The following is a 13250-nucleotide window of genomic DNA, read 5'->3' on the forward strand; positions in this document are numbered from 1 at the left end:
GTCTGATCTGGTGGGAGGGACGAGCCATCGATGTAGCCAGCAAGATTGTAGCCATCAAGAAGGGAGTGGACTTGAAGACTCCATGTGATGTAGTTGGTTGAGGTTAGTTTGTTGATGTTCATCATATTGATGTTGAGGAGACCTTGGGTCAGGTCGACAGCTTCCGCAGCAGCCATGATGGAAGAATGAGAGAGGAGGGAGAAATGGAGATCTGAGAAGGGAGAAGAAAACGGGGAGGAAGAGAAAAGAAAAGAAGAGAAGAGTAGAGGCGGCTGGTAGAAAGAAAATTGTCTAAGGGTATCGGTTAAGCTCTGATACCATGTAAATGCTGTATATTGTGATATATCTCAAGAGTGATTACAGAGGCGAATATATATACAGAGTACAGGAAGGTTCTATGTTAAGCTACTTATGAGAGAAGATACATATAAGGAATGTGAATATTGAGTCAATGAAGACATGATACGATCGTATCCTTAACATATGTCTTCAACTTTCGAAAGTGTAACAAAACAAAAAATGCTAACGTACCGTGGAAATGTAATTTTTATCCTTCACACCATGAAAATATAAGATCAAAGACTTGAAATATAAGAACACCTTTTCTTATTGATTTAGAAACTTCTCAAAACTAAATCTTTCTCAAGTCACATAGAACACCTCTCTATTGACTTCTATATATATAATGAATTAGACAACTCCTAATTCTAATAGGATTACAACACAAAGCCTTACCTAAATAAGCTTCTCTTTATCTAAATCTTGTTTGTGCATCCTTATCTCTTATCTCCTTAAGCTCCTCCTTAATGAGATAACTTCTAACACAAGTTGGAGTTATCCAACATTCTCCCCCTTAATTCCAACATGAACTCTGGGAAGCTTGATTTCTTCAACTCCAAGTAAACTTCTCATTTCCTTGAACTTAATCCGTCCTAGAGGCTTCGTGAGTATGTCTGCTTTCTGCTCCTCTCCTGGCACATGATCAACTTCGATTTGATCATTCTCTACACAGTCCCGAATGAAATGATACTTGGCAAGCATGTGCTTTGTTTTTCCGTGAAAGACTGGGTTCTTGGTTAGTGCTATAGCTGATTTGTTATCAACTCTAAGTAGGATCTTCTCTCCTTGCAAGCTTAGTATCTCACTCAACAACTCTTTAAGCCATATTGCTTGTTTCGCAGCCTCCGTAGCAGCCATGAACTCTGCTTCGCACGATGACAATGCCACAGTCGGCTGTTTCTGCGTTGTCCATGTGATAGGCAATGAACCGTAGTAAAAAACATGACCCGTGGTGCTCCTCCCATCATCAATGTCGATGTTGTGACTACTGTCACTGTACCCTGTGACCTTCCTTGATCCATCCCTTCTAAAGAACAAACCAAAACTCAATAGTTCCTTTCAAATACCTTAGAACATGCTTGATTGCTTGCCCATGTGACAGTCTCGGACTCTGCATATAGCGGCTAAGAACACCAACATCAAAAGACAAATCTGGTCTTGTATTAAGAAGATATCGCAAACATCCTATAGTTCTTCTTTATCGAGTTGCATCGATCTCTTTCTCTTTCTCTGCTTTTGACAAACTCAGTCCCGGCTCCATCGGTTCATGAGTTGAGTTGCAGGAACCCATCCCTGCATTAGTAAGAATTCCTTGAGCGTATCCCTCTTGTTTTATCCTTATTCCATCCGCTCCTTGAATGACTTCTATGCCAAGATAATATGTCAATTTTCCTAGATCCGACATCTCAAATCTCCTTGACATATCCTCCTTGAACCATTTAATGATACTGAGCGAGGTTCCTGTTACAAACAGATCATCAACATAGATGGCTACAATTAAGAACTCCTTCCCCTCTTTCTTGCGATAAACTGTTGGTTCCTTCGCACATCTCATAAAGTTCATTTCCTTAAGAACTTGATCAAGCTTTAAATTCCAAGCTCTAGGAGCTTGACGCAGTCCGTACAAAGCTTTATGAAGGTTATACACTCGATCCTCTTCTCCCTTCTTCTCGAACCCCTCAGGTTGAGTAACATAGACCAATTCTTTTAGTTCACCATTGAGAAAAGCTGTCTTCACATCTAGGTGGTGAATCTCCCAACCTCTCGTTGCTGCAAGTGCTATCAGTAGCCTTATAGTTTCAACTCTTGCTACCGGAGCAAACACCTCATCGAAATCTATACCTTGTTGTTGCACATATCCTTTTGCAACTAACCTCCCCTTATACTTATTCACTGAACCATCAGCTTTTCTTTTGAGTTTATAGATCCACCTAACTCCTATAGGTTTAACTCCGACTAGTTTGTCCACAAGCTCCCATGTATTGTTCCTTATGATCGAATCTATTTCAGCCTTCATAGCATCTATCCATTCTTTTATCCTTCCAGCTTCAAGGTAGTTCTCTGGTTCTCCATCTATTGTTAAGAACAAACTGCAGCTCTCTGCTTCTGCAAATAAGACATAATCACTGAGATGTCGTGGGAGTTTGTTACTACACGACCAGACCTAGTTACCAAGGGCTGTACTGCAACTTGTTGACCTTGAACTTGGTTCTCGACAATCTCATCACCCTCATTGTCTTCTCCGTTTTCTTCCTCATCCTCGTTATCATGATTAATAGCTTCTTGGTCTGCATTTTGCTGATCGTTTTCTTGATCATTGTCGTGTCCACCACCGTGTTCTATAAAACCTTCTTGGAAGAGTTTAAATGCTCCTGGTTCACCTTCTGACTCCACTGCCATAGATGACCAGTCCCAAGCCTTATTTTCATCAAAAATCACATCTCTACTAACCACTACTCTCTTAGCAATCGGATCATAGAGTCTATATGCCTTAGAACCAGGTTCTGTGCCGAGATTGATCACTTTCCTTGATCTATCATCCAGCTTTTTCAACTATGGTCCATTGACCTTTGCATACGCAACACCAACCGAACACTCTTAAGTGTTCAATGTTCGGTTTCTTGGACATAAAACACTCATATGGAGTCTGACCATTCAGTGCTTTTGTGGGCACTCGATTGATGAGGTAAGTCGAATGACGTACACCTTCTCCCCACATATCATTCGGAATCAACATTCCCTTCATCAAGCTTCTTGTCATCTCCATCAGAGTTCGGTTTCTTCTCTATACTACACCGTTTTTCTGTGGTGTATATGGTGCAGTCAAGTGTCTAGTGATGCCATTCTCCTCGCAGAACCGATTGAACTCACATGAAGTGAACTCTCCTCCTCTATCGGTTCGAAAAGTCTTAATAGCCAACCCACTATGTTTTTCGACAAAGTCTTTAAACCGTTTAAAACGTTCAAAGGCTTCGCTCTTTTCCCTCAGCAGCATCGTCCACATGTACCTAGAGAAGTCGTCAATTAGCACAAAAACATAGCGGTTGTTAGCAGGTGTTTGAGGCGAGATAAGACCACACAAATCTCCATGAACCAACTCCAAAGGTTGCAATGCACGAAAACTGGTTTTAACTGGGAAAGAACCTCTTGTTTGCTTCCCTGCTAGACACACATCACACATATCCTTCTCATGAATCATGTGTGGCATTCCTACAACCATATCCTGTTGAACCATATTCTTCATGATAGTGAAGCTTATATGCCCCAGCTGAGCATGCCAACACCATGTAGCTTCATCATTGTCGATCTACAGACACATCGGTAAGCTAATCTCCATCGGAGTCTTGTACAAACGGTTTGATGACCTAGTAACTCTCACAAGCAGCCTTCCACATGGGTCTAGAAGTGTTAGAAAATTCTTCTTCATGTTCACCTCACACCCTCCTTCTGTTGCTTGTCCTAGACTCAATATGTTGTGCTTAAGTTCGGGTATGTAGTAGATTTCTTTGAGTGATCTTATTTCGCCTGTCTTGCAAACAAAGTTAATAGTACCTTTCCCAACAATATCAACATATGAGCCATCACCAAACCGTACTTTACCCTTAATCCTTTCGTCCATACTGTAAAAGAATTCTCTGTTTCCTGACATGTGATTACTTTCTCCATTATCTAGATACCAAACACTTGCATTACCTTTGTTGATATCGTAGTTCTCCGGAATCACCTTGTCTTCATTGAGGAAAACAACTTCGTGCATATAGAGTCCATCTGCTTCTTGTGTCTCATTCAGGTTCGACTCTTGATTCTGGTTATGGTTCTGTATCGGCTTGTTGGTGCAAGTCGTCGCATAATGTCCAGGTTTGTCGCATCTCCAGCAAATTACTTTGGGTAGATCCTTTTTCTGTTGCTTTTGGTTCTATTCTGTGGTTTCTCCTCCTTGGTTTTGGCCGTTGAATCTCCCTTGACCCCTGCCTCTACCGAAACCACCTCTGCCAAAGTTACCTCTACCATAGCTTCCTCTACCATAGTTGCCTCTACCTCTGGATCCTCCTCTAAAACCTCCATATCCTCCACGATTATTAGAGGTATTAGTGAACATCAACTTCCCTTGATCTTCGATTGGACTTACTTCACCAATTCGCTCCTCATAAGCTTTTAGTCTTCCCACAATATCCACAAACGTCGTTGTGTTTAAGTCAAGGACTTTCTCTAGAGAAGCTACCATATGTATGAACTTTGCTCTAGGCAAACCTGTGAGAAACTTCTTTACAAGTTTCGGTTCTTCAATGGTCTCTCCCAAAGAAGCTGATTGTGATGCAATCCCTGAGATCTTGCCTGCAAAATCATCTACCGAATCTGATTCACTCATCTTCAAACACTCTAGTTATGCTAACAAGGTTTGAAGTCTTGCCTCCTTTACACGTTCCGCTCCTTGGTGACGTGATCGGATGGCTTCCCAAAGTGATTTGGCTGAATCTTGCTCTCCTATTTGCAAGATAAGTGATTCTGGGACAGACTGAAACAAAAGAGCAGTTGCAATATCGTTCTTCTTTTCATTTGTGGATCCAGGATCGATAACATCCCATACCTCGCTGACTCGAAGTATGATCTTCATCCTCATCGACCAAACTGTGTAATTGGTCGGTGTGAGTAGCGGACATTGGATCGATGGTGCTCCAAGGTCCTTTGTTCGTATGTTTGATTTGGCCGCCATGCTTGTCTTGAATCTTCCCCTCTGTTTTTAGATCAGCAACACAACCTTGCTCTGATACCAAATATAAGATCAAAGACTTGAAATATAAGAACACCTTTTCTTATTGATTTAGAAACTTCTCAAAACTAAATCTTTCTCAAGTCACATAGAACACCTCTCTATTGACTTCTATATATAATGAATTAGACAACTCCTAATTCTAATAGGATTACAACACAAAGCCTTACCTAAATAAGCTTCTCTTTATCTAAATCTTGTTTGTGCATCCTTATCTCTTATCTCCTTAAGCTCCTCCTTAATGAGATAACTTCTAACACAAGTTGGAATTATCCAACAGTAAAATTCCTTCCTTTGTCTCTCCGTTTTCGACAGTATCAAACTTGATCTGCTCAATTCCTCCGTTACCAGATGAAATGTAGATCTTGGCCACACTGTTTTTGGGAACCGGAGCCGGAGCTGGAACGGGAAGAGGTGCAAAATATGCACCAAGAGCATTAATAACATTACCAGACCGACCATAAAACCCAACAAGTTTAAAACCTGTTTCCTCGAACACAAATTCGCTACCGACCACAGTCCCAAAAGCAGGGGAGGTTCTTCCTTTTGATGTCTTAAATGTAAGGGACGTAAGGTAAGCATCGATGGTTCCCTCCACTGATTGAATATCTATTGTACCCTCCACTGATGTAATATGTTCATTGGGATAATCCACCACAAGCTGCAACCAAATATTCATTATTTCTCAAATCAATAGCGAAGAATAATACTAATATCTCAGTACACGCGAGAATACACAAAGCTTATATATCAAGATGTACCTCTTGTGGAGCATCTTGTCTATTCCCATGAGCATGCGGTATGGTTCTTTGGCCTTTGGCATACTCAAACCTGACATAACCCACATTCTTACCATTTCTTCCAACGAGCACTTTTCTAACACCATCGAAAGAGCCATCGTCCCAAGCAAAAACTCCTTTCCCACCTTGAAGTTTAAAGTCCTTAAGAGACGAATCCACAACAGAGAAGTGAGCTCCAATGGAATCAAGAACTTCACTAGATCGTCCATGGAAACCAAGAAGTTTTCTTCCATTTTACCCTCAAGTTTAAATTCTTTCCCCGGTGAAATACACGAAAACAACGGCGTATGACCGAGTACCGGAGACGTTCTTCCATAAGAGGTTTTGAAGACCAACATTTTGATGAAAGCGTACATTTCATCGTACCTTCCACCAACGGCCATGATATATTCACTCGGATAATCCACTGAAAACTGGATTTCATTTTCCACAAAAAAAAAAAAAAAAAAAAAAAAANTCATCAGTATCGATCTCCCAATACTTCTTGCGGGTTTGACAAGAACCGATCTAAGAATAGCAAAGTCATGATCTTTTCATTACCTCTTCTAGTCGACCGCGAATTGTCCCGTGTTCACGGATTTGGATTTTTCCGTCCTTTTCATATTCGATCTTGATATAAGTTACAAAGCGCGCAACATCTTTTCCAACAGTTATTTTCTTAAAACCATCGAAGACACCATCGTCTAATGGTTTATACCACCTACCGGTCCGACCTTTTGAGACATTGTTTCTGTCTTTTAACTTCAGAGAAAACCTGAAAGATTCAAACGTTTTTTTTAGTTCCAAAAACACAATAAGAAAAGGAAACAACTAACCAGATGATTCCTTCGTAAAGTAAGAGAGGAAGCAACACAGACTATGTTTTTCACTTATATCAACAATATTGTCTATATCATTTATATGTTCTTCTAAGTGACCAAAAAAACAAAAATAAATAATAATTAGACTTGCTTGACGAATTTCTTTTTGACTTAAAAAAGAGAATGCGACATTGAAAAATAAATAATTAGAGTATATGTTTATATAAGTTTGTCAAAAAAAAAAAAAAAGAGTATATGTTTATATAAAAGTTCTTTGACATCTAGCCTTTACTCACTCGTTAGAGAGGAAAAACAAAGAATCTTAACACATAAAATAATCAAGTAAAACTACGCCATTTTGTGGTTCAAGCAAGAGTCAAATAAGAAAACTCCAAGTTAAAAGAAAGAGAGTAAAACCAAAAAGAAGAGAAAAATAGTTAACCTGAGTAAAGAGAGTACGATGAAGAACGAGAGTAACTTGTCAGGTTGGTGGAATAGAGGATATATAGTTTATTTTTGTTTTTTTCTTATATAATGTGAAAGTAGAAACCCCACCTATACAAACTCTTTATATTCTTGTGACAACGATAGTAGTTATAATTCTCGAAAACGGTTACAATCGTTTGAAATGTGAGGGATGTGCTTCCCACGTTGTCTAACTAACAAATATAAATCCAAGAAACCATGCATTTGTTACACTAAAGAAAAATAACAAAAATAATAAGCAACGCACCTAATGGTTACTTTTAAAGTCAGTCTTAACTTTATTAACAAAAATATAGTTTTCTTGGGGTGAATTTTTTTTTCTATCAATCTAGTTACGACATGTAGATAAGCCTCCACCGAGTTGATCTAAGAGCAAGGTGAAAAAATTGTTATGGTCCCTTGATAAATGACTATTACACAAACACAGCCCAATAGTATACCTCTTGGGAGGGAGCTTCACGGCCATTTTCAAGCCGTCTCAAATCCGATAATGCATTTTTGCAAGATCAGGTCTATGTGATTATGTCACAGACATTATTATACACGCTCTTCTGGCTCATCAGAAATCATCATTTTTGTGTCAAACGGACTACACAAAGTAGCTTGATAACTCTTCACCATCGAAAGTGTGTGACATTCTACATACAACTAAAATGTAGAAAGATCTGATCCAAAAAGTCAACCCGGGGGTCATGTATCATCTCTCCACAAGTCTTTCTATTTACTGTAGCTTTTTATTAGAAAATTAGCAACGACTTTTAAAATTTTCAACGTCTTTTCTATTGATTATTTATATGCACAAATGCAAACAAAACACTTTAAGAAAATATTTTCTGAAAACTAAAAAGTATTAAAATTTTAAAACATAAACACAAAAACTAACCAAGATCTTAAAAGTACGTGATATATTGTTATGGGCTTGGCCTAATCTATTTTTTGTGTGTGTTATAAGCAAAAGATGTAAATGGAAACTACAACACATCAAAGCAGAACGTCACATGATCGCTAGCATAAAGCAGTGACACTAAAACACACACACAAATCCATAAGCATGGTCCATGGACCTGAGTCACATCAAAGCAGAACATCACATGATCGCTAGCATAAAGCAGTGACACTAAAACACACACACAAATCCATAAGCATGGTCCATGGACCTGAGTCACCTGACCTTATTTTACAAAATCATCAAAGAAAATGAAGGAACTAAAGCGTAATCCTATAATTGGTGAAAATGGGCTCGACATGGACTCCGATCTGATGAACCACATCACTAGCTTTCCCATGGAACCCAACGATCTTGTAACCTTCCTCCTTAAGCTCGAAATGTTCTCCAGCAGTCAATCCAAACGGCTGAGACGTTCTCTTGTTAGTCTTGAACGTTAGACTGGTTACCACTTCAGCTTCAACTCCGAAGATTTTATCATAGTAACCTTCCACCGAAGTGAGGTACTCACTTGGAAAGTCAAGCTCAAACTACAAAAAAAAAAAACAAGAAGAGGAAAATTAGGTCAAGAAATCAATTATTGGGAGAAACTAGAAAGAGAATAGAGAGAAGAATTAAAGAACCGTCTCAGTTCCAAGTAATGTTTTCTTCCCATGACCATCACCGATTATTGCTTGAGTGCCTTTGTTATACTCAAACGTGACAAAAGCTACACCATCGTTTCCTTGACCTACAAGTATCTTTTTAACACCATCGAAAACACCATCATCCCAGGAAGCACCTCCATTACCACCTTTTGCTTGTAGCTTCTTAGCAGTAGAAGGAGTCAAGGCCGAATGGTTAAGTACAAAGTAAGTTCCAGGAAAATTGAGATTCGAATTAGCGAATCTAGCAAAGCCAGTGATCTTCTTATCCTTGACATGAAGAGAGAACGGTGTACCATCATCCTCAGAAAGTTTATAACCAAAGAACTCAGAAGTGTTCTTGTCGGTTTTGAACTTGATTCCTTGGAAGACATTGGAAGAATCGTACCAACTCTCGACATAAACGAGATAGTCATCAGGATAATTTCTTACGGCAACCTGAAGGTCTCAGAGAAAACTTAGTTCAAAATGTAAGTAGTATACATACGTCTAAAAAAAAATGCTAACGTACCGCAGAAATGACATTTGTACCCTTCACACCATGCAACAGTCCTTCCTCTGTCTCTCCGTTTTCGACAGTATCAAACTTGATTTGCTCAATTCCTCCATTACCAGATGAAATGTAGATCTTGGTCACACTGTTTTTGGGAACCTGAGATGGAGCTGGAGCGGGAAGAGGGGCAAAATATGCACCAAGAGAATCAATTACATTACCAGACCGACCATAAATTCCAACAAGTTTAAAACCTGTTTCCTGAAACACAAATTTACTACCAACCACAGTCCCAAAAGCAGGGGATGTTCTTCCTTTTGACGTCTTAAACGTAAGAGACGTAAGATAAACATCGATTGTTCCCTCCGCGGATGTAATATGTTCATTAGGATAATCCACCGCAAACTGCCACAAAATATTAAAATTTCTCCGATCAAAAGCGAATATAATAATACTAATATCTTATGTCACAAAGCTATTATATCATGATACCTCTTGTGGGGCTTCTTGTCTATGCCCATGAGCATGCGGTATGGTTCTTTGGCCTTTGGCATACTCAAACCTGACATAACCCACGTTCTTACCATTTCGTCCAACAAGCACTTTTCTAACACCATCGAAAGCGCCATCGTCCCAAGCAAACCCTCCATTCCCACCTTGAAGTTTAAAGTGCTTAAGAGACGAATCCACAACAGAGAAGTGAGGTCCAATGGCATCAAGAGCTTCACCAGCACGTCCATGGAAACCAATGAGTTTTCCTCCATTTTTACCCTCGAGCATGAACTCTTTCCCAACTGGATTTCCTAATAACGTCATATGACCTAGTATGGGAGATGTTCTTCCGTAAGAGGTTTTGAAGAGTAACGATTTGATCAATGCTGCTCCATAACCGAAAATATCATCGTAGCCTCCACCAACGGCTATGATATATTCACTCGGATAATCCATTGAAAACTAGATTTCATTTTTCCATCATAAACAATTTGATTATTAGCTTTTACATGATTACATAAGAACCAGACTTATGAATAAGAAAGCTATGATTTATCATTACCTCTTGTAATCGACCGCGATTTGTTCCGTGTTCACGGATTTCAAATTTTCCGTCCTTTTCGTATTCGATCTTGATATAATTTACATTGCGAATATTTTTTCCAATAATTATTTTCTTAACACCATCGAAAACCCCATCGTCGAATGCTACTCCGTTGTTACCACCCATCGGTCCCACCTTTTCAGACATTGTTTCTATCTGCTTCCTACTGAACAACAAAAACTATGTTTTCACTTATATCAAAAAAATCACTTATATGTTCAGAAACGAAGGATGTATCACACTATGCTATCTTTGCTTGGCCAATTTTCTTTTTGTTTATAAGTTCTTTGAAATATTGTAATACTCAAGAGTACTCACTAGTTAGAAAGGAAAAAAAAACATTTTAAGAATAAAATAATCAACCTATGCCGTTTTGTGGATCAAGAGTCAAGAAATTTCCAAGAAGAAAGAGAAAGTAAAACCAAAAAGAAGAGATAAATAGTAACCTGAGTAAAGAGAGTACGATGAAGGATGAGAGTAACTTTGTTAGATTGGTGGATAGTGATCTTTTTCTTATATAATGTGTGACAATAGAACCAACCCCAGCTATACAAACGCTTTATGTTCTTTTAAAAGAAGATAGTAATTTAATTCTCAAAAACGGTTACATTCTTTTTAAATGTGAGGGAAATGCTTCCCACGTTGTCTAACTAATTAATATAAGTCCAAGAAACCATGAATTTGTTACACTAAAGAAAAATACGCAGCGCACCTAATGGTTACTTTTAAAAGAAAACTACATCAGTACGTATTAAGGAGATGAAAGATTATCGTCCTATTTCTTGCTGCAACGTCTTATACAAGGTGATATCAAAGATTCTGGCAAACCGGTTGAAGCTACTCCTCCCACACTTCATTGCTCCGAATCAGTCAGCGTTTGTCAAGAGACGACTTATGATGGAAAATGTTTTGCTGGCGTCAGAGGTTGTTCAAGACTATCACAAAGAAACAGTATCTCCCCGATGCTCTTTAAAGATTGACATTTCAAAGGCTTTTGATTCAGTGCAATGGTCGTTTTTGCTCAATACGCTCTCTGCTTTAGATTTCCCTCCACAGTTTATCAAGTGGATTGAACTCTGTGTCACAACAGCATCATTTTCTGTTCAGGTGAATGGAGAGTTGGCAGGACTGTTTCGTAGCGAGAGAGGTTTGAGGCAAGGTTGTTCTTTGTCCCCATACCTTTTCGTCATTTGTATGCATGTTTTGTCTACTTTACTTGACAAGGCGGGTCTGGAGCAACGTATCGGGTATCACCCCCGTTGTCACAAACTGAAGCTGACACATTTGTGCTTTGCCGATGACATATTGGTATTCACTAATGGTACAAAAAGCTCTATTGAGAGTATTCTTCACCTGTTTGACACTTTTGCAGCGATGTCAGGACTGTCAATCAGCCTAGAAAAATCAACCTTGTATATGGCAGGGGTAAGCGAGGGTGAAAGGGACGACATTCTTCAATCCTTCCCGTTTGCCTCAGGTAGCCTACCTGTCCGTTATCTTGGGTTGCCACTCCTCACGAAGCGGATGACATCTGCAGACTATAGTCCACTCATAGAGCGAGTCCGGGAGCGCATTAGTAGCTGGACGGCTCGGCATTTATCCTTTGCTGGTCGCCTACAACTGATTGCTTCAGCCATTCATAGTCTAACTAATTTTTGGATGTCTGCATTTCGGCTGCCCAGCTCTTGTATCCGCGAAATAGATAGCCTATGCTCTGCTTTTTTGTGGTCTGGTCCAAAGTTAAACACAAAGAAGGCGAAAGTTGCATGGTGTGATGTTTGTACTCCCAAGGATGAGGGTGGTCTAGGCCTGCGCTCTCTAAAGGAAGTAAATAAGGTAAGCTGTTTGAAACTTATCTGGAGGATACTGTCGACTAACTCACTTTGGGTCCAGTGGCTACGACTCTATCTGTTTCGCAAAGGCTCTTTCTGGTCGATCAAAGCTACTACTACTCTAGGATCCTGGATATGGAGGAAACTCCTGAAATATCGTGGTATAGCCTCTGGTTTTGTGAAATATGAGGTGCATAACGGCCATCACACCTCTTTTTGGCATGATCCGTGGTCTCCCTACGGGCGCTTGATTGAGTCCATAGGTCAAAGAGGCTGTATTGATTTGGGTATTGGATTACATTCGACTGTCGCTGAGGTTATGGTAACTCACCACCGACGGCACCATCGCAATGCTTTATTCAACCACATTGAGCAGCTCATTGATCAGCTGCAGTCTCACCCGCAGGCAACAAGGGACGATGTAGTTCTCTGGAAGGGTAAAGGGGACTGTTTTCGTGATACGTTCAGCACTAAAGACACATGGGAAGTCATAAGACTGCACAAACAGAAAAATGTTTGGAGTAGGGGGGTTTGGTTCAAGCACGCCACTCCAAAATATGCTTTTATGGTTTGGCTAGCCATCCATAATCGACTCTCCACATGTGATAGAATGCGGGCTTGGAATGTGGGTGTCAATCCGACCTGCACTCTCTGTAACCAGTCTTTGGAGACTAGAAATCACCTGTTCTTTGCTTGTTGTTACTCTCGGGAGGTTTGGTCTGGCCTCACATCCAAACTACTCCTCACGCGTTACACACCCTCTTGGCCTCACCTACTACCGTTATTGACAGATACCTCATCGGGCTCTACCAGACTATATCTATTACAATATGTTTTTCAGCTCACCATTCATTCACTGTGGATGGAACGAAACGCAAGACGCAATGGGGACACTTTCCTTCCTGCAGCTCAGCTAGGTCGACGACTTGATCAACAAATTCGCAATCGATTGCTTTCAATCCAAGAACAGGGAGACGGGAAGTTACACGATGGTCTGGTCACATGGCTCGCCACTCGCTATCCTCCTAACTAAGGCACCAGTT

At 39.9% G+C, this 13250-nt stretch overlaps 2 protein-coding genes across 4 annotated transcripts in view; both read right to left on the reverse strand.

The window, feature by feature from the left end:
* The window catches only part of LOC104744078 (myrosinase-binding protein 1-like), a 14407-nt gene extending 7302 nt beyond the window's left edge, over nt 1-7105 (reverse strand). Inside the window, 5 exon segments of the mRNA XM_019235612.1 lie at nt 532-569; nt 5396-5771; nt 5872-6143; nt 6146-6323; nt 6451-7105. Of these exon segments, the coding sequence (XP_019091157.1) occupies nt 532-569; nt 5396-5771; nt 5872-6143; nt 6146-6293 (834 nt within the window). The 5' untranslated portion in view covers nt 6294-6323; nt 6451-7105.
* LOC104742709 (myrosinase-binding protein 2-like) lies at nt 8126-10886 on the reverse strand. Of its 3 annotated transcripts, XM_010463741.1 has the most exons (7): nt 10822-10886; nt 10334-10541; nt 9772-10233; nt 9298-9684; nt 8766-9224; nt 8354-8672; nt 8126-8260 (listed from the first exon to the last, which is right to left on the reverse strand). In XM_010463741.1, exons 2-6 carry the CDS (start codon nt 10520-10522, stop codon nt 8403-8405), a joined length of 1767 nt encoding a protein of 588 aa, XP_010462043.1. In that variant the 5' UTR covers nt 10523-10541; nt 10822-10886; the 3' UTR covers nt 8126-8260; nt 8354-8402. The 3 variants fall into 3 exon arrangements, with proteins under 3 accessions (XP_010462043.1, XP_010462041.1, XP_010462042.1); XM_010463739.1 differs by having other exon boundaries at nt 8203-8672; XM_010463740.1 differs by having other exon boundaries at nt 8203-8672; nt 10334-10538; nt 10822-10882.

Source organism: Camelina sativa, chromosome 14 (genome assembly GCF_000633955.1).
Source record: "Camelina sativa cultivar DH55 chromosome 14, Cs, whole genome shotgun sequence".
NCBI classification, from domain to species: domain Eukaryota; kingdom Viridiplantae; phylum Streptophyta; class Magnoliopsida; order Brassicales; family Brassicaceae; genus Camelina; species Camelina sativa.

Excerpts from the sequence above, each read along its gene's own strand:
- LOC104742709 (XM_010463741.1), bottom strand. The coding sequence starts at position 10,522 with ATGTCTGAAAAGGTGGGACCGATGGGTGGTAACAACGGAGTAGCATTC. Across the intron at positions 10,234-10,333 it reads ATCGCGGTCGATTACAAGAG|TTTTCAATGGATTATCCGAG; the intron begins GTAATGATAAAT and ends AATGAAATCTAG. Across the intron at positions 8,673-8,765 it reads CATTACTTGGAACTGAGACG|TTTGAGCTTGACTTTCCAAG; the intron begins GTTCTTTAATTC and ends TTTTTTTTGTAG.